A 23,506-nucleotide genomic window follows, 5' to 3' on the forward strand; every position below is an offset into this window, starting at 1 on the left:
TCAATTTTTTTTTTTTTTTTTTTAAAAATCATTCTCCCATCACATTTTAACTCCTCACTATAACCATACTGAATTTCCTGTAGGTCCTTTAATTCTCTTGGATTTATCTGGCCTTTAGCCTTCCATTTTTCCTCTACTTTATGTTCTATTTCTTCTTCCCTATCTCACTGGCCTAGAAACTATCATCAGCATCCATAACAAAACTAAAACCAGACAAACTTGAACATTTCATCTCCTTCACTCACCTTGTCCCTGGTGCAGCATGTGCTGGTTAAGGGCACAGTTAAGCACAATGTTCTCTAGGAGTTGCATGCTCAACTCTTTGATGTATGTGGCAATTGCCATGATAGGAACAGGTAGCCTAGAGGGAGGAGCTCATGTGGAAGTAATCAGAAGCTCACACTGGGGACACAATGGACAGTGTGAAGGATAATGGGTAACTTGTAGCTGTCGCTTCCATCTGGAAGTCTTTGCTAATGCTCTTCAAGAAGGTGCCTCTCTTGGGTGTTATTAAGTGCTCTGTACTTCTAGAGCACCACCCTAACATTGTGAAGGGCTGGATCATCTGTCTGCCTGTTCCATGGCACTGAAAACACATGAGCACAGAGACCAGGTCTTTGTTGTATCTTCTGAGAAATGTGGGGACATGGTGCTCAAAAACATTACTTGATAAAGAGGTGGAGGTTTGTGGTGCTCCTGTTTAAAAAAACAAACAAACAACAAAAACATGTTAGTTGAGTACTAGGGAGGAAGCTGGATCATAATGGATTAAAGAATGCAGGAGTAATAAAGCAGCCAACTCCTTTCTCTAATAACGTATGAAGCGGGGTTGGGGGGGAAGCAGCAGCAGTTGCCAAGGAAAGGTATCTGGAAAGGGACCTGGTGGAAGTGGTAGAGTATTCTTTAAAGATTTGTAAGTCATGAAAAAAAAAAAAAAAGATCTGTAAGTCATTCTATTCATTCAGCAAATTTGTACTGAGGAAAATATAGTGGATCCTTAATCTTTGTGAATTCCATATTTGTGATTTTGCCTACTTGCTAAAATGTATTTGTAATATTAAGGTGCCTTTTTGTTCCTTCACACACATGTGCAGAGTGACACACAATTTGAGTTACCTCTGTGCTTGTTCTCAGTTGAGGTCCAATAAGGTGACAGTCCCTTCTTATTTCATTTCTCATACTGTAAATAAGTGTCTTTTTTGAGGTCTATCAAGCACCATGTTTTTTGCATTTATGTGTTTTTTGTTGTTGACTGTTGTTAAAATGACCCTCACATTACACCAAAGCAATGGTTAGTGTTTCTAATTACAATTCACCTGTGATATGACTGACAGGGAAAACGAATGTGTTAGATAAGCTTCATTAAGGCATGGGTTATATTCTTGCTGTCCATGAGTTTAATGAATTAAATAAATTACCTTTAAACAGAAACATCCACGTAACAAGACCTCGTATTCATTGATTGACAACAATGTTGTGATGTGAGACTCTACCTAATCCTGTCATGCTTTCTCCTAGAATCAATGGCTCAGTGTTAATTCAGTATTTCCCATGACTTTTATAGAACACAACTACTGTGTAATACAAGAATCAACTGAATGTACTCCTCCAGGTACTCTGGGTCCTGAGAATGAAACAATGAGGAAGATGCTCAGTCTACCCAAATGGATCTTAATACTGCACCTAGTGATCTTTGGTCCTATGGAAAGAGACGAACAGCACATGTATCATTCAGAACACACCCAAGAGGAAAATCAGCATGATCAATAATAACAAACACCCCCACCTTTTTTTCTTTTTCTTTTTCTTTTTTTTTTCCTCAGATGTTTTGTTCATTTTTCTTCAGGAAAATAGCTTGGCTAGTTTTGTCTGCTCAGATGCTCCTGTTCACTTGCTCTTCTTTTCTTTTCCTTTCTCTCTTGTTTCTTTCAAGTTTACAGTTTCATGCTCTCAACTTCTATTCCCTCATTGTTCTTTAAGGTATTTTTCTGAAAGTACAAAAACAAACTAGAACAATATTTCCATAATACTCTCCCAAAGAAAGTGTCTATTACCAGTTGTACAAATTGTTGTGTTTAGTTGCATCTGGGTATCTTTTGTATTTTTTACTCTTCTTACCTTATTCATCTTCCTGTTACTAACTTTTTATTTTTTTATTTTTTTATTTTTTTTAAACCTGTCTGGACCTAGTCACTGGGCAGGTGGTGGTCTCTGTTACAAATATTTGTTCCCTTTTGAATGGTTAGAATGGGATTCATTTGGATTTTTTTTTTTTTTTTTTTGAGGTTGAATGACTTTCAAACACTTAGTCCCATGTTCATTATTCTTTTTTAAATGTTTGAGTAACAGTTTTCAGTTGAAGTAAGCAGACATTTTGCCTACCACAAGAAAACAAAAAAGGGACAGGAAAACTAGAAAAAAGAGAGAAGCTCATCATTGAGAAATCTTGCTTTCTTTGTGTTCTTTTGGCTGGCCAGAGTTCCCTGATGAAGGATTGGGTGCTCACAATTCTGACATAACTCTTTCTTCTGAGATGTGACTGTCTTGGCAAAGGATTTGGGGACACTAGGTTCTTATGTATATTATTCACTAGTGTATACATGTTTTTCAAGCCAATTGGTCATTTGCATATTGCCTAAGGGACAGGTCCTGCCCATTACCCAGGAAGCAGGAAGAGAAATAAAAGGTCTGTTTCTTGCACCTTACCCACTGTTTTCTACCCTTGATTTTTTTTTCTTTGTTTGAAGATAGAGGTGCTGTTCTTCCTCAGCCTTCCACATAGCTGAGGCCTTAGGTGTGTGCCACTGCACCCAGCTCTTTAACAATGGTGAAGTTTTTTGTTATTGACTGATGTATTTTAGTTACTTAAAAAAAATGTTGTTCCTACTTTGTCAGTGTGTGCGCTGGGGTGGGGGAAGGTGGGCCATTATAGTGAGTAATTACTAGCTCTCCAGTGGAATGACTGACTGATGCTATTAAAAGTAGAAACAAAATGCAGTAGGAGAAATAGGCAAAGGAATTTAACTAGCTTCTTTGAGCTGTATGGTTTATTTTTGATTCCTCCAAACTACTCTGACTCATGCACCCCAGAGGCTGCCCTTATACTGCCCATCCAGCCTTGTCCTCTCTGGCCTGCTTCTGTGCCTGTTTCAGGCCAGGAAATATACCAGCAGAGGGCACTGAGGGAAAGTGGAAGGAGAAAGGCAGTTCTCATTACTGGGCTCCCACCCTGGCGATGGTTTGTGGGCAGTTGTGAACCTCCAGGGAAAGCCACAGCTCCCCTTGCCTTCTGTGAACACAGGGGATTTGTCCTTGCTTTTTCCTTAGTCCTGCCATATATTTATGAGCAATTCTTCCTTTAAACTTTCTTCACTTCTTCCTTTCTGAGACTGCCAGCTTATGACTGCTGACATGCAACACAAGAGCTCATGAATTTGAGGCACATCTGTAGGGCATAGGTCACACTGCTCATGGAAATGACTGTGAGGGACCCTTAGGTTCTTGACAGCAGGAGTGGTCTGTGTTGGGGAGTCCATGCTGAAACCTGGTGAGGTCACAGTGTGGGAAAGCTTCCAGACACTGCTGTCTGTGGGGCTGAGCATTGGCCATGAGAAAAATAGTACAGAAAACAGTGTCAGCAAGCAAGCTGAAGTTCAGACTGCTGCAACTCTCACAATGACATTCTCACCTGGGATTTCTGTTTAACTTTTTGTTTTTAATTTAAAATAAATATAATATCCCATGTTTACAAGCTGTTGTAAGAAATGATTTCGAGAATTTTATGTTTCCTATAATGTTAAAATCTTGAGAAATGGTAGTATTCAATCACAGCCCCAATATTGATATTGATAGAAGCCACTGATCTTATTCAGATTTCCCCATTTTTATTTGTAATCAAAGAACATTTAAAAGGTTTTGTCAAGGTGGTTATATTGTCAGTTTCAGAATGAGAATCCTAGTGCTACCAATTTAATGTCTCAGAAAACTTCTTTTTTCCCCCAGAAACATCCATATGACATTTGAAAACTTATTTATATTTTTCCTCCTTGACTTACTTTCACCTCCTTATATTTGTCCAGGCTTCAGTGGAACCATTGAAACCATCCTCTACCATATAAAAATGTGTCTTAAACTTCATGAGCCACCACCTGTTATCTCAAGTGGAGGGTAGGCATCTTGTCAATTGATAACATCTGTTCTTCCTGGAAAGCACTGTGATCTAATCCAAATTACACTAGACAGGAGTCATTTAACAAGGGTGCCAGGTGCAACTAGGACACCCTGAAACAGAGTCACCTTTGACCTAGCCCTTAAGCTATTTATCTGTAAGAGGTGACGTATCAATTCATCTCCAAGGCAACTTCTAACCATAGTATTCTGTATTTATTACTTGGTCACAAAAAGTCAATAATCGGGTGATAAAACTCATTTTTATATTCTCCATTGTGGCTTTCTTCTTTTTTCCTTACCTTTACCCTCCCTCCCCCACAACCTCCACAAACGCTGGGATGGAACTTAAGGCCTCACACATTCTAGGCAAGCGATTTACCACTGAGCTACATTTCCAGCCCACATTCATTACTTTTCAAAGATTATTTCTTACCTTGGCAGCTACAGATTTCTTCCAAGGAATTTATTAGAGTCAGTCAAATACTGATAGATACTTTTAAGGGACAACATATATTAGAAGGCCAGTTTTATAATCCTGATGACAGGTTTTAATCCCCATGGTGTGTGTTAATAACTTGGTTCTTCCCATGGTGAGATGTGTCTTCAGGAAATGTATAATTGCCCTGAAGATGGGTAGACAGTCTTAAATTTGCATGAAGAGTAATTATGCTGTTTGCACCATAAGTTCTAATCGAACATGTGTAGCTGCATATTATTTTTAGATTTGATTAAATACCTTGACGGCTTATGCCTGTCTTCTTGGAAAAGGTTTGTTCATTGCCTTGAGTACTTAAATTTAAAAATCACTCACTGAATGAAAGAAGGGAAGCATTGGGCCAGATGATGGGCAGCAGGGTAGGATATTTAGCAGTTAAAAATGTGTATGTATGCTTCTTAGTATTTGCTCTAATTCATTATTAGATTTACCCTTTCCTCCACTTATTTAAAAAGCATGTTATCTACAGAGACAAATCAATATTTACAGTGCATTAGTGCCACATAGAATTTCAAATCTTGTGATGAGAGTTTATTGCTGTTTTATCCACTCTTCAAAGCTGTGTAGACATCAAACAGCATCCACCGTTGTCCTGGGCCCAGTGACATCGCACCGGTCCCTCTGAGCTTCATCCAGCAGCTTAATTATTGAAGATCTTCATCTTTGAATTTTCTTTTTAATATTTCAGAGGATGTACTTTGAATATCTATATATTAAATCCGAAGATTGCAAGGTTAGAAGTTTTTTTTATCATATTTGTAAATGCATCAATTTTCCTAAAATTGTGGCTGAGGAATTTCAGTAATAATGACCAAATTGCCTTCAGTGAGAAGCTCCTATTATTTCTAATTACTGTAACAGGACACAGATGACATCAGATTACTAGTAATGTTGAAATAGTCCACAGGGCCCAGAATCATCTAGCGAATCACAGGGGAGAACATTGTATTTGTATTTTATTCCTCCGAGGCCATAGCAAAATTGCATTCTTCATGCAGTAATGTATTTTTTCAGGACAGTGAGAGGTGGAAACCCGCCCATATGAGTCAAACAGTTGTGTTTCATAATTTAGTTTGTTGATAAGATGTTCATAGTCATCTCTTTCCTTAAAATCAGATTCAGCTTGTCCAAAGACCACATGCTGTTTGTGGCTGCTTTTCTGTGCCATTCCTACAAGTCTGTGTATTTTTATTCTCCTGTGTTGCTAATGATATTTTAACCTTTTTAAACTTTAGGGATATTTGATAATGACTGCTGATATGGCTTCAAAATGCTTTTTTATTTTTTCAATTTTATTGTTCACAAATTGTTAATTCTGTTAAGATGATGCTTGGAGAATGGTTCTGGTAAGGAGAGCATAAACATACATGGATTTACACATTTTTAACATTAAAGGCATCTACTAAACCCATCAGTGCAGCCTCTTGGTTTTATAAATAAGGACTAAGGCCTGGAGAGGTGAACTGATGTGCCAGGATGAGAAGTGTAGATCAGCAGTTCTTAGTGTGTCCTGTGGGTCCTTCGAGATCACAGAAATCACTTCACTGAGGCTGTTAGAGCAAAACAGTTTTCAGAGTATCATTAAAACATGTTCTGGGGGCCAGGAGTATAATGTAACTCAATGTTAGAGCACTTGCCTAACATGCAAAAGGCCTTCGATTCAATCATTAGCACTAGGGGAAAAAAAAGAGAATGAATCTATCCTGTATTGTTGATTGGATTCATATCTACACCAGTGTTACCCAGACTCTAAGCAGTAAATTGCAGGCTGCTTGGCACAAATAAAGACAGTGGCACAAATGTATTCTGCACCACCACATACTCACAGTTTAAAAAAAAAAAAAATCCAAGTTCATTCAGTTCTTGAAACAACAGAAATGGTTCTCCACATGAACCTGGAGTACAAAGGTTTTTTAACCTTTCATGTTATGAAGTAGGAAGTAGGCATCTAGTACTTCTGCTAACTGTGCAAGATCAGGAGTTGTCTTGAAGAATTTAATGTGACGGTTTGTGTTGCATTTAAGGTAACTTTTTTTTTCTTGTGGAATATGTATATTTCTTTTGGTACTGGGGTTTGTTTGAAAGAAAGATAGAAAAACTGGTTATTCAGGCACAGAGGGTCTGGCAGAGGATTTCTAGAAAATGAATGACATGAGCCTGTCAAATAAAGTAAACAACTAACATTGTTTGTTTCCAAAGATAAAATTAGAACTTTCTAATGAAAAGCAGATTTTGGAAACTCGTATTCCATTTTTGAGCATGACAGTTTCCCAATACCTAACGCTTTTCTGATGACACTTGTATAGAGATATTAGCATTTGTGATTTTCTGATATGAAGAAATATATCAACATTTGGAAGATTGGCATAACTCAGTAAGTAATATTTTCCAAATGAATAATGTTGCAGAATTTTTCATGAGTAGACAATCCACTTAGTGTGTGAGACAGACAAGTAGATTTTAGCATAACAAGAAAGGTCATATCTGAGAAACGATTCTTCATACTTTTGTATCAAAGAATATCCATGATTATCTCAAGGGTATTAAAATACTATTCCCTCTTCTACATTTTTGTGAAGTATATTTGTACTGATGTATTTCGCCATACTGGAGCAGATTGAATGTGAAAGCAGTTACAAGATTCCAGATGTCTTCTATTAAGCAAAATGCGGAACAGTGGCATGCTCCCCATTCAATATGCTTTGTTTTGTAAAATAGTTTTCATAAACTGGTGTTGTTTATATTAACATGTAACAGGTTTACAATTGTTACTTTCGAGTGAGTGAATGAATAAATACTCAATTTTTCTCATTTTTATTCACAAAATGATCAATACCACTAGCTATAAGTTACATAACCAAAACCTTTTAGAGGTCTTTCATGTTTACAGTGTGTTAAGGTCCTGAGATAAAAGTTTGAGAATCATTAATCTAGGCCTGTTCCCTTTGGGCATGCTTTATTATCTTTCATTATTTTATTCATGTTCCTTCATTTTACCTATCAGGTCTCTCCCCTTCTTCTATTTTACTATTTCTGAATTTTGGGTGCCTCTTTACAAACTATGTATTTAGTAAATGTACTATTTCTTCAATTCCTCAAGATGAAATAGTACTGAGTTAAATCAGTGTATGATTTTGCAGTGCTTGAAATTCTGTCTTGAAAACCACAAAATTTTTTAAAACTTTATTTTTACAGACTGCATTTTGATTCATTGTACACAAATGGGGGTACATCTTTTTCATTTCTATGGTTGTGCACAATGAAGATTCATACCATTCATGTAATCACACGTCGGGTAATGATGTCCGTCTTATTCCACCATTTTTCATACTCCCCCCCAAAATTCTTCCCAACTGTAAAATTGAGACTTGCATTTACTTCATAGTTACTTACAAATTTTGTTTACTAATACATTGCAGAATAATAGAAGTGACTTCATGATTTGTGTAGTGACTGAGCAGTGATTCAGAAGCCTGAAGTATGGACTAGGAAATTGTTCTGTGACCCTGTACTCCTCAGATCATCTTTTTGAGCTCCAGCTTACTTATTATCTGTGAAGCTAGTCACGTGTTTTTCCACTGTGACTAATGCAGATACTCATTTAAATAAAATTTTTTAAAAAGTTGAAATCCCTTCAGGTTATTGGTTCTAATACAGTGTTGCTAAATGTGTGTATGCGTGTGTGTAAAGTGGATAAGAATCCCTTATAATTTTCATGTGATCATAGAACCAAAAAGAAATTATAAACCAATACAGTTTTGAATGGGTACTATCATTCCAGGAGATAATGATGTCTTGCTGAGTTGAAATCTTTTACAGTATGAACATAAATCCATGCTGGGGCCTGTTGTTTTAAAAAAATTATATTTAATTGACACACAGTAGTTGTATATATTTATACGGTACAGTGTAGTATTTCCCTGTATGTAAAATGTGTAATATAAAATTAGCACATCCATTTTCTCAAACACTGTGTTGTGAATGTTCAAAGTCCTTTCTTCTAACTATTTTGAATGTATAATAAATTATTATAAACTCTAGCCATCTTACATTATAAACAGTAGAACTTATTCCTTTTATGTAACTGTATTCTTAAATCCATTCACCAGCCTTTCCTTAGCATGTCTACCTGCTGCTCCTGAAATCTCTTCCCAGACCCAGACTCTGGTACCCATTATTCCATTTTCTGCCTCAGTGAGACCAGCTTACTTAGCATCTACCTATCAATGAGATCATGTGCCATTTGTCTTTCTGTTCCTGGCTTTCATTTAACATGATATTGGGCCTTTTTCATGTGAAGTGCCTTAGGCTTGTTTACATGTAGTCTTATGGCCCGATTTTTGCAGCCCTGGATATCAGCATCATTATGATATTACTTGGCCTTCCTCTGGAAAGAATACACTATTTGGTTCTTTCATTAAATTCTGTTCTTTTCTCATCAGCTTGGCACTTAACTCTAGGACACCTTCCTGAATTTGACAGTGGACACAGACCTAAGAGTGGGTCCTGAAATTGCACAGGAGTATCAGTTACAAGGCACTGCGAAGAAAAGACCCAGACTATGTTCTTATTAATTTTTTTTAATCAGTTTCACTGAAATGAAAACATGATTTAATGCATGAAGCACTTAAAGGAAGGACTGCAAAATCAAACATCTTCTAGGGCATCCTTCCCCTTGCAGTTTATACAAATGCTGCCCTGGCACTGTGCCCCATCATCCACCTGGCAGAGACAGCCCACAGGGTCTGCTGCCTCTGTTCTAATGTCCCTCTTCTCTAAGACCCTTTCTTTCCCCAAGTCACATCTTTTTTGTGAAGATTCTGTAACTAGAATAGAGGGGATAAAATAAGAATTATTTTTGCCCTGTTTTAGACTAACAGATTAACATAACTTCATGCCTGCTCAGAGGATGAGATGGTCCTCATTATTCATCTAATTGAAATCATGTAATATATTCTCCTGAGGACATTTATGAACACAAGTAGAGTAAGCTGTTGTATTGTGCTTAAGTTCAATGAAATTATATAGCCCCTCAATTTATTTTGGAGTTGGAATATATTTTTATGTGGCTATTACAGTTAGTAAGCAAGGCTTTTGGGTCCCCCCTGCACCCTTTTTTGTTAAACAACTTCTTTTTTGGTACTGGGAATTGAACCCAGAGGTGTGAGGGTGAACCACATCCTCAGTCCCTTTTTAAGAGATACTTCTCTATTTTTTAAAATTTTGATGTATGGACTTGCTCAGTTGCTTAGGCCCTCACTATGTTGTTGAGACTGACTTTGAACTTGTGATCTTCCTGCCTTTGCTTCCGAGTCACTGGGATAACAGGCACATATCACTGCAACCAGTGCTCTCTCTACCATTTTTAAAGACCTTTTCTTGTGAACTAATAGTACTTCTTTTTGGCATAAACACTAGAGTAAGGGAAGAGGGGGAAAGGGGAGGGAGATTAGTATACCGAGTTATTTAATAACTGAATAACAACACTCTAATTGGAAAACAACAGAATCCACATCTAAGTAACTATTGTGATTGTTCAGAATATTTTAGTCCCCTGCCCTTTTGGGTTACTTTTTGGCTTATATTTTTCATTTGGTGATTCTGGGAATGATTTTGTTTCCTCTTGGCAGAAACTTTCCTTCTAAGAGTATTGTAATATTAACACACACAGATTCTTAGACTCATATGATTGTGAATTTGTTTTGAGAGTAACTGTATAGTTCTTATTGGTGTATGTATGATGTATGTATGTATGTATGAATGTATGTAGGTATGCATGTATTTTGGTGCAAATTATAAGCAGTGGCAGCTCTCATAGGTCAGACACACTTAAAAGCCAGAAACTCTCCTCTACAGTTTTCATGTGTGTATTTCTCCTAGTAAATTAAGATAACTACTGACAATTTTAAATTTAGTGATGTGCATTGTTTTCCTTCTGGTAATGTTACTTAGTCTGTATTATTTTTATCAAATCCTCATGATGTAGAAGCAAATGTTAAATGCTGTATAAGTATGATATGCTTCTGTTTTTTTCTTGATCATTTCTAATTTGGAGATTGTTGGATTTACAGTGGCTTAAGTGTAACTCTCTCTCTCCATATATATATATATATATATATATATATATTCTGATCCTCAAGGATCTTTGTGTTCACACCATTGTTTGTGTCTACATCAATGTTTCCAAAATGTTTCTCATAGAGTAAATAATGAGCTTACTGCTTTGTGGTGGAAACTATTTTGTTAGAGTGCATTTTTAAAAAATAAACATTTGACTTGCATTTTACTTTTTGGATATGAATGAAATATAATTTAATCTAAATTTTGTGTCTTATGTTTATTGTGTTTTTGAGTGATTTCACTCAGGTGATGAATAAGACTTTTGGCTTTGATTCTACCTGCCTCAGACTTATTTACCTTGTTCTTCTCTCATCTTTTTGTAGTTCTATTCCTGCTCTGCTGTAACAGTGATCCTATCTGCCAAGATGTTTTCAGAGATACTAATACATGTTTGCCTCAATTTGTTAATGATTTTGTTACAGCAGTTGCAGGCAAACTCTTGTATGTGAATACAGTTGTTCACTTACTGTTTTTCATGTAATTGTGTATGTTAGCAAGAGCAAACACTTCTGCACATTAACATAGTACTTTCAAGAGTTAGTTTATCTTGAGGTAAATAAGTATGTTTGTGTTGAACACTTTCTGATAGTATGTTTTTTTTTTAAAAAAGGAAACATTTTATTTAACAAAATTATTTAGTAGAATATTTATTTTGTCTAGGTTTTGTATTTTTTATTTAGGAGATATAATTAGGTTATATGCAGTTTTGTTTAGTTGCTTAGATTTGTTATTTTTTATAGTATATAATTCATTTAGAAGTACATAAAACCAGTAATTATTATTGGTCATCTCTATTGAGTACATAAGCACTGTTTCCTCCTTTAGTCCTTGAAGTACCTTTAAGATAAAATATAGTATTTCATTGTTAATACAGTAGGGAAAGATGAGAGATAGAGGACAGCTGGGCTTCCTACCAAGAGCCACAGAGATAAAGGTGGAGAAGCCCAAAGACATGCCCTGACATCTCTCCCAGAGCTTATCCCTCATCACATCTCCTTCACCATAAATGGTTTTATAGGAACCAGTGAGCTAGGCATGGTGGCCCATGCCTGTAATCATAGTGGCTCAGGAAGCTGAGACAGGAGGATCGCAAGTTTAAAGCCATCCTGAGCAACTTAGTGAAGCCCTAAGAACTTAGGGAGACCCCTAAAAACGGACTGGGTTTGTGGCTCAGTGGTTCAATTCCTGGTACCAAAAAATAAAATAAATAAAATAAAGGAACCAGTGGATTTGTATTTAGCATGGTGAGCTACTATCTCTGTTTAAGAAGCCTTCTTCTATTCTTTCATCTTTGGGATTTAATTACCTTGATCCTTACATAGAGTTTTTGGACATTAGCATCCACATTTTAAACATAATACTTTTATTTGTGTTTTTAGATATGCCTCTTCACGTCCGACGAAGCAGTGACCCAGCTTTAATTGGCCTCTCAACTTCTGTCAGTGATAATAATTTTTCTTCTGAAGAGCCCTCAAGGAAAAACCCTACACGCTGGTCAACAACAGCTGGCTTCCTCAAACAGAACACTGCTGGTAGTCCCAAAGCCTGTGACAGGAAGGTAACCACCTCTCCGTGTTTGCTGCCACCTTTGCATCTCTTGTCTTGGTATCCATGATAAGTGTCCTGTCAGGTAGAACTTTTGCTCCTAGGGCTTCCTTGCTGTGGCCATTCGTGGTTGTATTGACTTTCACATCAAAGTTCAGACAACCAATTTTGTATCATGGTTGAATTTTCTGATAAAATTCAGTGATATGTGTAGTATATTCTCATTTATCTTTTTATTTAGGAAAGAACTCTACCACTGAGCTATATCCCCAGCCTTATATATCCATATTTTGCCTTGATATTATGTTCTTATGATTAAAAAGTAGTACTTTTGGCCAGGTGCAATAGTGCATTCCTGTCATCCCAGCTTCTGGAGGGGCTGAGGCAGGAGGAATGCACATTCAAGGCCAGCTTCAACAACTTAGTGAGTCCCTGTTTTAAAATGGGGCAGGGGAGGCGGGGTGGAGGTGGGTGTTAGGGATGTAGCTCAGTGGTCAAGCACCCATGGGTACAATCTTTAAATAATATAAAATAAATAAAAATTATAGGAAAAGGAAAAATTTCAGCATTTTACACACACATAAGGAAAATTTCACATTAGCTCATGAGGTACATTAAAGAACTTATTATGGACTTTAAGGATGAAAGTGGACTTCATGGTACTTTATTCTGAATGCTGAATTGATCATTTTTTTCACATCAAAATGGAAGTCTGGTCAATGCAATTTGCTTCCTTGACTGAATCTATTTGAGTCTTTGACCTAATTTATGTAGTCCAAGTAAACATACTTTAGTCTATGTGGTCTACTTTATAAAGTTTTTTTTTTTTTTAAGTGCTTGTAGTCATCTATTCCTACAGAAGGTGTCCTATTACGTTCTATCATGCCGATAGCCTTTTTCATTTACTCTGTGAGGTTTAAGCTAAGTTTGTCATCATTGCCACTGAATCTGTTGAATAGGTAGATGCTCAGTAAACAATTGTTGAATGATTTAATAAACACTTTTCAATGTTGCCAGTAATTTAACATAGTATGTAGTGAGAAATGTGGAAATAATATCAATCCTATCAATATCAAAATGGATATAGTTTGAGATTTGATTGATTTATTCTTTGCATGTATGTAAAAATGCCTAATATTTTAAATTTTGTGTTCCAATAGACTCTTTTTTCTATTAGTTCAAATTAAAAAAAAAAAAAAAAAAGGACTACATGGAATATACAAGTTGAAACTGAGAAGAATGTCCTAGGAAAAATAATGTGTACTTCAGTTTCTGATTTTTTTGTATTAGGAATTTTACTGTTAAGGTCAATTTCCTAAAATACTTTGTTTTTGTAGGTTGTATGAGGATCCACATTGAATTGATTTCTTATTAAGATCAACTTGAAATTTTAGAGCACTCTGTCATTGCAGTTGACTGTCCAAAGGAGTGTAATCCATTTTCTGGATTGGTTTCGTGGTACTAATTTTCATTTAGAATAGATTCATTTTACATGGGTATTCAGAAATGCACAAGCAAGTCAAGTTTGTAATTTTAAAAAATTAAATTCAATATTGTTTCCATGCATTGATGGATGCAGGTCAGAAGACAGTACGGTAATTGGGGTTTATTATTTATTTTCATTCCTTGGCTTCAGTATATGAGCAGTTAAGTTACAGAAAATAGACCAATTTTTTTCCACTTTCCACATTTTTGAATTGATGCATTATAGTTGTACATCATAATGGGATTTGTTGTTACATATTTGTACATGCACACAATATAACAACATAATTTGACCATTATTACTCCTCAGGGTCTTCCCTTCCATCCATCTCTTCTGCTGATCTCCTTTTGATTTTCATGAGATCCCTGACCCCACCTTTCTTTTTCTTTTCCCTTTCTGGCTTCCACATATGAGAGAAAACAGGACTCTTGACTTTCTGAGTCTGGCTTATTTCGCTTAACATGATGTTTCATTCATTTTCCTGAAAAGGACCTAATTTCTTTTTTCTTTCATTGCGTGTGTAACATTTTCTTTATCCTTTCATCTGTTGATGGACAGCTAGCCTGGTTTCATAGTTGGGCTATTGTGAATTGTGCCGCTATAAACATAGGTATACATGTATCGCTGTAATATGATGACTTTAATTCTTTAGTATAAATGCAGTGGAGTGGTACAGCTGGGCCATAACTAGTATTGAGAAATCTCCATATAGACTTACATAGTGGTTGTACTAATTTACAATACCACTAACAGTGTATAAGTGCACACCAGTTTTTAACATAAGACATTTTGATCATGATGGAATTAATACTTACAACTTGGTTTTTACAAAACACTGGATGGGCTCACAGTGACCCAGGCTGGGTCTGAAGAACTTTAAAAACTAGAGGAAGGTACATCTGGCCTGCCTCTATGAAGAAGCAAGGCTTCAGCCCTCCTTTGGTCCACATGCTGTCTCCAGGTATGCTAATATTGCCTCTCCTCACATGGCAAACTGGAGACTGAACCTAAAAATGCTGCCATCCAAGAAATATCCTTTTTATGACTGCCGTTAAATCTCATGCTTCCGAATCTGAGGAGGCAGAGTCCAGTTTGTGTCCAGACTCTGACCTGTAGGAAAGTATGAAGACAGATCTTTGCCTTCCACCTTCTGAGCAGTGGAAAGTGAGAGGAGGGTTTAGATGCTCGCTTTCAGTTATCCACATCCACCTTATTGGTTGTGCTTTAAATAATGTGAGTCCGTCATTGTGAAACATTTGGACGTGTTCAAGAAGAACCAAATGAAATTATTGATGACTACAAACCTCAGCAACAACCAGTATTAAAATGTTAGTGAGTTTTGTGTCTGTATGAAGGAGGGAGAGAAGAAGAGAGGGAGGGAGGTTTAGAAAGAGGAGAAGAGGATGGGGATGGGGACCAGGAAAAGAGATACCCGTTGGGGAATGTCACCAGTGGCCTATTTTCTCCAACCTGGCTCCACCTCCTGCAGTTTCCAATACCTCCCAATAATGCTGTCAAATTATTATTCTATTACTGGATTAATCCACTGATGAGGTCAGAGTCCTCATATCTAATCACCTCCCAAGAGCCCTCCCTCTGAACACTGTTGCACTGGGGACCAAGCCTTCAACACAGGAGTCTCTGGGGGACACTTCATATCCAAACCATAACACTTATTTTCAGTTATAAAAAGACTTTCCATCTTCTTAATATTCAGAAAGGAGGTTGGAGGAAAGCATACTTGCTGATTAGGCACAAAGCATTAAGTATATTTATTTCTGTAGAGTCCACGAGAGCTTACTTCTGCTGGGTAATTTGAAGTTGGCATAAATTCTTGTCAGTTTGTAGTGGTTTAAGTTTTCACACACATAAATTAGTTAAATGTTCATAATCTTGTGATTTGTTGATCCTTAATAGTTAAAATCAGTGAATGTTCTTGAACAACTCGTCTACATTGTTATGTGGATTATATTCTTCCACATTGCATAAGCATAACAAATAGTTCCAGAACAATGCACCCATCTAATAAAATTTCTTATTTATGACCAGGAACGTTCTGTTCTGATATGTTTGAACAACTATTGTGTCTAACCCTCTCCTGTGATTCCACCCCACATATGAGAAGTGGAATCTTTCTAGTTGAAACAGTGGTAATATTTTATGCCACTAAAAAATTGAAAGGCGACATGAAAAGACTTTTATGATGGATGATGCTAAACCTGCCTCAAGCTTGGAGAGGGCGATTGTTCTGTGGGCTTCTGGGTTTGTTAAACTTCCTCATGCTTTTATTTGGAGGTAAGATGTAGAGTCAAGAGAGTTTGCTCTCCTCAAACTTCTTCAGGTTATTTGCTGATTCCTTTTTCCAGCATTTTGGGATGGACTACCTTTTCCATCATTTTAGAGAACATTTTCTTCTCATTTTGTGTGGAAAATATCTTGCTGGAAAGCTGTATTTTCTTTTGAGATTTCATGTTTGCTTAATATTTCATCTTGGGAAACAAGATTTAGAATTGTAGTCAGTGTGAATACTTAAATCATTTTGTCATCTCTTTGGTCTTCCTTAGTGTCACTGTGACTAAAGAGGCCAAATTGTGTGTGGAGGAGCCTTTGATTTGTTCCATCAAAAAAGACATAATGAGGCACTTAGCAGAAACAGTTTACCGGGAAGTTCCAAGGATAAAGACTGTATATAATTTTTACTGATCATTTGTCATAAGCCATTGTTCCTTTCCTCTAAATAATGACAGATCTTGCTTTTCTAGATTATATACCCTCTTCCCTTTTAAAAAAATAAATAAACCTAGGTAGATTTAGCATAAAAACTGTGTTGGACAACTTTCTAAGAAAGATTCTTACCTGATTAAGGAAAGGGGAAGAAAGTCATAAAGAAAACATATTGTATTGGCTTTTTTTTTTTTTTTTTTTTCCATTCCAATTTCTCAATGCTCTGAGCTTGGAATGTTTCTAACCCCCTGGGTTTATTATTTTTGTTTGATTTAGTTGTTTGATGTGTTTGGTGTCTTTCCAGTATCTCCTGATACCTGCACCCTCTTAGAAGAGATGCTTTCTTAATTAGATTTCTGTCATCTTTCTTTCTTTTCTATTAGAAAAGTGGGCTCTTTCTTCTACACTTAGAAAAAACAATTTGTGCTGTTGAAGATTGAGCATAGTAGCCTCACATGTGCTAGGCAAGTGCTCTGGCCTAGTAAGTTATTTTTACAAATATTTCTTACAGTATATTTTACAGTTCTCAATGAATATTTTTCTGGTAATAATAAAGCCTGTGCTTTTCATTTACCAAATAATAAAAGGTAGAGAAGCAGATAAGTCATTTGAAATCTTGAAGAAGAGTGGTATTGACATTTTGATGTCCTAACTTCAGCACTTCTGTGACACCTAGCCATATAAGTTCACACAGATATTGGCAGTCCTTACTGCCAATGAGAAATTACCCAGTAGTATAGTTAGACTTTCAGCTTATTTTCCTAATTTTTTTTTTGAGAGAATTTTTCTATGTCTCATAAAAATTGGTAGCTTGAATAATATTCTGTCATGTATTGAGCTTTTTATAGTTGGTGTTTATTAACTTTATTTGGTGGATTTTCTTTTGTTTGACATTTATATTTTTACCAATTTTGTTTGTTCTTACAAGTAACCTTTAGAAGTGCCCTTCAGAGAATATCCTTATATATCAATTTCTGTTGACATCTCTGACTATTTTCTTAGACTAGATTCCTGGAGTAGACTTATTTGATCAAGGAGATGAACATTTTTTAAAACCATTGGTAATTATTGCATATAAATTCATGAATAATAAAATATAAAGTACTTTTAAAGTATAAAGCATTATTAGAAGTCCTGACACAACTTAATAGCTTGATGGCTTTATTTGAGTATGCATTAGAATCACCTGTGGATTTTTAAGAGAGGAAACACACACACGCAAAAACAGATTCCATTACCCAGTCTAGGAAATTTGTCCATGTTACCTTAAAGCTTCTTTGTTGATTCCTCGGCTCATTCTTGTGAGAACCTCAAGTCTAGCTAAAAGTGAAAGTGTGTTTGCAAATAGGATAAATTGAGTATTTTGAGGCATTTTTTTCCTTTTAGTCGTAGAAGAATAGAATCTGGAACATTCATTATATTTGGTTTTGTGACATTTTTCTTCATACTTGAATTGCACAAATTTATCCTTTTTAGGTGAAAACCAATTAAAATTAACTTATTCTTAAAATTTTTAAAGACAAAATTTTCAAATATTGAATCTTCCCATCAATGTAAAACTAGAATTGGACATATATCTTTGAGGTTGAAGATGTAATACAAACAGTGCTTCTGTCTACTGTCACTTTGTGCATCCTTTCCCACCAGCCCACCCACTGCCTCCCATGTGCATTTGAATGCAAAAGGTCAAGGTGTTCAACTCTTGGTATCATATCTGAGGTCACCAATGATAATTCAGGCACATTTCATCTCCAGATAATGCCCATTTGTTTTATTGAGGGTGAGAAGAAGTTTACTGTCAATATGCACACAGTAGACTAATAAATAACATCGAATCCAATGCATGCTGTTCTTAAATAGCTTCTTTCATGTTTGCTTATTTAGTAAGAAGTGATTCTTCATTTTACCTTTCTGCTCCCCTTCCCCTTTCAAACTCCTTGGTTCCTGGTGTCTACTTCCTATTTATTTTCTCTAGTGTATAATACCAGTTGTCATGTTGGTAAATTTGAAATACAATTTTGGTTTTAAACTTGTACCCTTGACCACTAGGCTATTGAGAAAAATATTCTCTATCTTTGGTTATTTGTGAGCTGAGCATTGCTGCCAGTGTTACAGTAACCATCCAAAGCCCCAAAGGATGAGCTGAGATAGTTCTTTAAAACCACATGTTCCCTCTGTGACAGACCTATAGCTGTGTTTAATTTTCTGCGGCATTAGCTTCAAGGGAGATCCAGCTGAGACCTAGATCTTAGACTACTCTGCTGTAACATTTGTATTTCCTGTTAGAGGTCTCTAAAACTATAAATTTTATCCTTCTGCTTTGCATATTAAAAGATTTTAAATTGAACACAGTGTGTTTTTGGACTTTCAGTCGGTGGTGGTTATAATAATCATTACTACAGTAGGCCGACTTCAAGTGCCAAGCTCACCTAGCCTGATTTGTTAATAATCTAGTCTCATCTATTTCTATGCCACATTTAGGAATATAATCTGCCTTCATGTGCTTTAAATATTATAAATTGTGTTCGAAGTTTTAAAATCCTAACATTCTATTGAGAAAAATTTTATTTGAAATGGGATGTGATATTTTAGAGCTCACACATCATCCCAAGAATATAAATCCAAAATAAATCAGAATGTTCATTGAGCCTCCTCAAAGTTACATATAGTACAAAAGGAAATGAATATTCTGTACCTGTTTTTCTTAGAGGTGAGGACAAGGAAATCGCATTGACTATTTTGATCAAAAATTCACATAGTTTTTACCCACTTAAATACTTTGGCCTTATTTCATCTTTAAAATTTTATTTCTATTTTAATTTTTGATAATTTAGCTTATAAACTTACCCATTTGAATCATGAAGTGAGATCTAGACACTTAAGTTCCTGCCATAAACTAGAAAAGTATCAGATGGTATTGCCTGAGACTGAAGCACCTGGGGTTTGTGTTCTAACTGTTCCAGTTTTGAGTGTCCTTAGTTTTAATTTGCATGTATTCTCAGTGCTGTTGTGTTCTGGGATGCCTTTGGAGGAATACATTCCAGTCAAGTGTTTTTGCACCTTGGAGGTTACAAGTGTTTTCCATTTATACTAGTCAGCTTCACATTACCAAATTGAAATACTTGAGGCAGTTAATTTTAAAGAGCTAACACTGGGATCCACAGGTAGCACACTTGTCTGGTTTGTTCAAGGCCCTGGGTTCAGTTCTCAGTACCACAAAAACAAAGAACTAAGATTTATTTGGGCTTATTGTTGTGAAGTTTCCAGTCCAAGTTCAGGTGGTCCCATTGCTTTGAGTGTCTATTGAGGGCAGCATGTTTTGGAGGAGTCTGTGGTGTAGCAAACCACATAAGTATGTACTTGAAAGTGGACAGACAAGAAGGGGCCAGGGTTCCAAAGACCTGAGGACTTCCTGCGAAGTCACATCTCTGAGGTACTTGGTACCCTCCCAATATTGCTACCCTGGGGACCAACCTTTTAGAAGTACATGAACCTCAGCTGAGATATTCTACCAAATTCAAGCTTAGCATCATCTCTCCTGTCTCTATACCACATCTGCTTTTGAGGCTTTAATATTTTCATGGAAGGTTAGCCACATGGTCTTGAGTACTTGCTATTTTCAGGCACTATGCTAAGTTTGGTGTGCTGGTAGTTTACATATTATATTTCATTTAACCACTCTCCAAAAGTATAGGTACTGTTGATATTTCCATTTTATTGGTCATTGGTTAAACTAACTTATGGAATTTAAATAACTCACCTGATAGACCAGTTCTTATATGCTGAAAGTTGTAATATGAACTCAGATTGTCCACTTTTACATTTTGTATTCTTGGGCCTGGGGGTTAGTGGTAAAGCACTTGCCTAGTATTTGTGAGGCCCTGGGAATGATTCCTAATACCAAAATAAATATATAAAGAAATAATGTCTGTGTTCTTAACAAGTATGCTACCTTCCAATATATTTACAGAGTTTATATATGATCAAATGTCTATTTGGTTAAAATTTTAAAATAAAAATTTATAAATATCTTGTCATACCTTAAAACTCCTAAAACTTTCTGTTAAGAAACTTAAAAATATGAATATAACAACAATGAATATTTATTATTAAAACTGAGAGTTTTGAAAACCCACTGTCTATATTATATTTTAGAATCATATTCTTAGAAATATGTGGTCTTCATTAAGGTCTCTACTAACAATCTGATTGTGTTAACTGATCTGTTCCTTTTCACTCCTTCTTCTGTGTCTTTTCTCTAATCCTTAGGATTTATATTATTGTCATTTTATCATTATTGAGAAATGACATACTCAGCCTTCTTCTTGATATCCTACATATGATGCTCACAACATCTTAGCAATAACAAAATAGTGATACCATGGGATTATACCCAAGGACTAAAGTAAATATCCATGGTCAGGTGATTGAATAAAAAAAATCAGTGGAGTGAAGGGACACATTTCTTTAGAGAAGAATTTCAAGCAATGTGTGTAATACTTCAGCCTCCAGAAGCTTTGTTTCGTGCTTTAGGATCGGCTGCGCTTACTGATTCATTTCCAAAGAATAGAAAATGGAAAGTGAAAAATACTGACCAGGTTCTGGAGAAACATGGTAGGATCACTATAACCAGATGAATAACAATAGATGAATAGCTATCTAGCTAGCAGTGCTAAGCATGGAACCCGGCAAGTGCATGCTAGGCATGTGTTCAGCCCTTCCCCACTGTTTTTAAACATGCTGCATTCTCCTGGCTGCATACTCCCACTTTTCAATTTTTCTTGAGTCATCCTGATGCTGCAGTTGTTATGTGTCTACTTTAATCAGATTAAGCTTTCTGGAGAGGGCAGGATTTCAACAGGATTTACTCAAAAATTCTTAGATTCACCTATTCTAAAGTTCTGATTTTTAGTCAAAATTTGGGGCAAAAATAATTTCCTTGAATATTCTGCTCAGAAAATATGCTTTGTCTCCTGATGGAATGGGTGAGAGGTTTTTTTTGTTGTTGTTGTTTTGGTTTTTGTTTTTTATGTGTGCTGAGAGTTGAGCCTGGGGCTCTGTTCATGGCATGTGAGCATTTCACAACTGAATTATACCCTGACTCCCAAGGGTCTTGAGTCTTAGAAGTTTGTGCCTTCTCTTTCTTATACTCAATGCTTCCTAAGAAGAGATGCAAATGTCTAGAAATGTCATTATTCTTGTTCAATAGGCAATATTTAGGACAAGATTGTGTTAGGTGAAAATCAACATTTCCTACTTTTTCCAAAATGCATCCATGGAGATGGATGGTTTACCTGAGGAGATAGTTTTGCAATTATGAGGAAAGATACCTTATTGTTGTACCTTCCATTGTGTTTAGGAATGAATATAAATGTACCTTATATTGTGTTTAGGAATTTCCATAGAAATTCCCAACAGAATTCATCTGATTCATTGAAGTCTTGGAATGGTAAGCTTGAAAATACTAAGAAGAAAGTGCTAGTATTTTCTATTGTTAGAGTAATTATGATGTAGATATTTCAATCTTCAAATTTTAGTAACTTCTTGAAAATATGTACACATACACACATACATATGTGTATAGAGATACATTCCTTTACAAATAGAGTTGAAAATATTCAGGTAGATAAATATAAATGATTTGTCATTGTATTAGTTAGCTTTTCACCACTGTGACTAAAACCTGCCAAGAACTATTTAGAGAAGGAAAGATGTGTTTTGTACAGTTTTGGAGGTCTCAGTGCATGGTCAGCCAGCTCCCATGCTCTGAGCCTGAGTTGTAAAGCAGAACATCATGGCAGTTGGGAAGTGGGGAGAGTGGGAGAGAGGGCAAATTATGAATGGGCCAGAGTCAGGATCTAGTGCCCAAGGGCACACCCTCAGTGACCTCCTTCCTCCAAATATGCCCTAACTTCCTGCAGTTTCCACCCCTCCCAGTAGTCCATTCAGCTTTGAATGGATTAACCCGCTGATGAATTCATAGCCCTCATTACCAGTCACTTCCTCAAAGCTCTACCTCTGATCACTGTTGCACTGGGGACTAAGCTTTCAACACATTAGCTTTTGGGGGATCTTCCAGATCTAAAACATAACAGTGGTGCACATTTAGATAAGGCATAAGACTGTTGGTATCATGGATAAGACAAAGACTATTTTACTTTCTCTCCCTCATTTCCTATAATCTCTTCTTCTGTTGGTGTTGTGTGAAGCAGTCGGTGCATATACAGTTGTTGCTTATAACTTTAGTTTTGAGATCAACAGGATTGTGGTTTTTTGAAAGAAAATGACAAGTGTGTACATTTCAAGGTCAGAATGTATGTCACTTTCTAAAATGATTTAAGATTGTATCAGATTTCATTTTGTTTTTTTTTTTAGAGTCAACAATATTAGTCAAATGGTACTCTTCATGTTTATTGTGCTTTAAAAAATTGAGTCAGGTTCTAGTAATGTACTCAGTCGCAGAGCACTTGTCTAGCCACTTGAGGTCCTGGATTCAATTCCCAGCACCACAGGGGGATAAAAATGAAGCCAGGTGATGTGATTTGTACCAGTAGTCAGCTACTTGGGAGGCCGAAGGCAGAGAATCACTTGAGCCCCTGAGTTTGAGACCTGCCTGGGCTACATAGTGAGACCTCATTTCCAAAATTAAAATCAAAATAAATAAATAAATAAGGAAGAAGAATGAGAAAGAAATGACAGACCAGGCTTTTCAAAATTTAATCTTACCCTGAAATACCTGTTCTCCGCCCCCCCACCCCCTCCTATACTTTGCTAAAAAATTATAGGCCAAAATGGAGACCCTTTTTCTCTATTCCTAACATTGACTGATTATGGTATGCTTTGACTCTAGGGGAACTGAGTGACCATGTTGGTTTTTATGAAGAACTGTGCAAGAAATAAATGAAAACTTCCATTCTCTCTGTTTCCCTATTGGTCACATTCTTCAGTTCTTCAGAATTCAAGGG

The 23,506-nt window shown here is 36.2% G+C and overlaps 1 protein-coding gene across 21 annotated transcripts in view; it reads left to right on the forward strand.

The window, feature by feature from the left end:
* The window catches only part of Pard3 (par-3 family cell polarity regulator), a 649,712-nt gene that overhangs the window by 299,484 nt on the left and 326,722 nt on the right, over positions 1–23,506 (forward strand). For all 21 annotated transcript variants that reach the window (XM_047521509.1, XM_047521522.1, XM_047521510.1 and 18 more), the window contains one exon: positions 12,166–12,344. In XM_047521509.1, coding sequence (XP_047377465.1) covers positions 12,166–12,344 — 179 coding nt within the window. The remainder of the gene's footprint in view (positions 1–12,165; positions 12,345–23,506) is intronic.

The sequence above is a fragment of the Sciurus carolinensis genome, chromosome 12 (genome assembly GCF_902686445.1).
Source record: "Sciurus carolinensis chromosome 12, mSciCar1.2, whole genome shotgun sequence".
Lineage (NCBI taxonomy): Eukaryota > Metazoa > Chordata > Mammalia > Rodentia > Sciuridae > Sciurus > Sciurus carolinensis.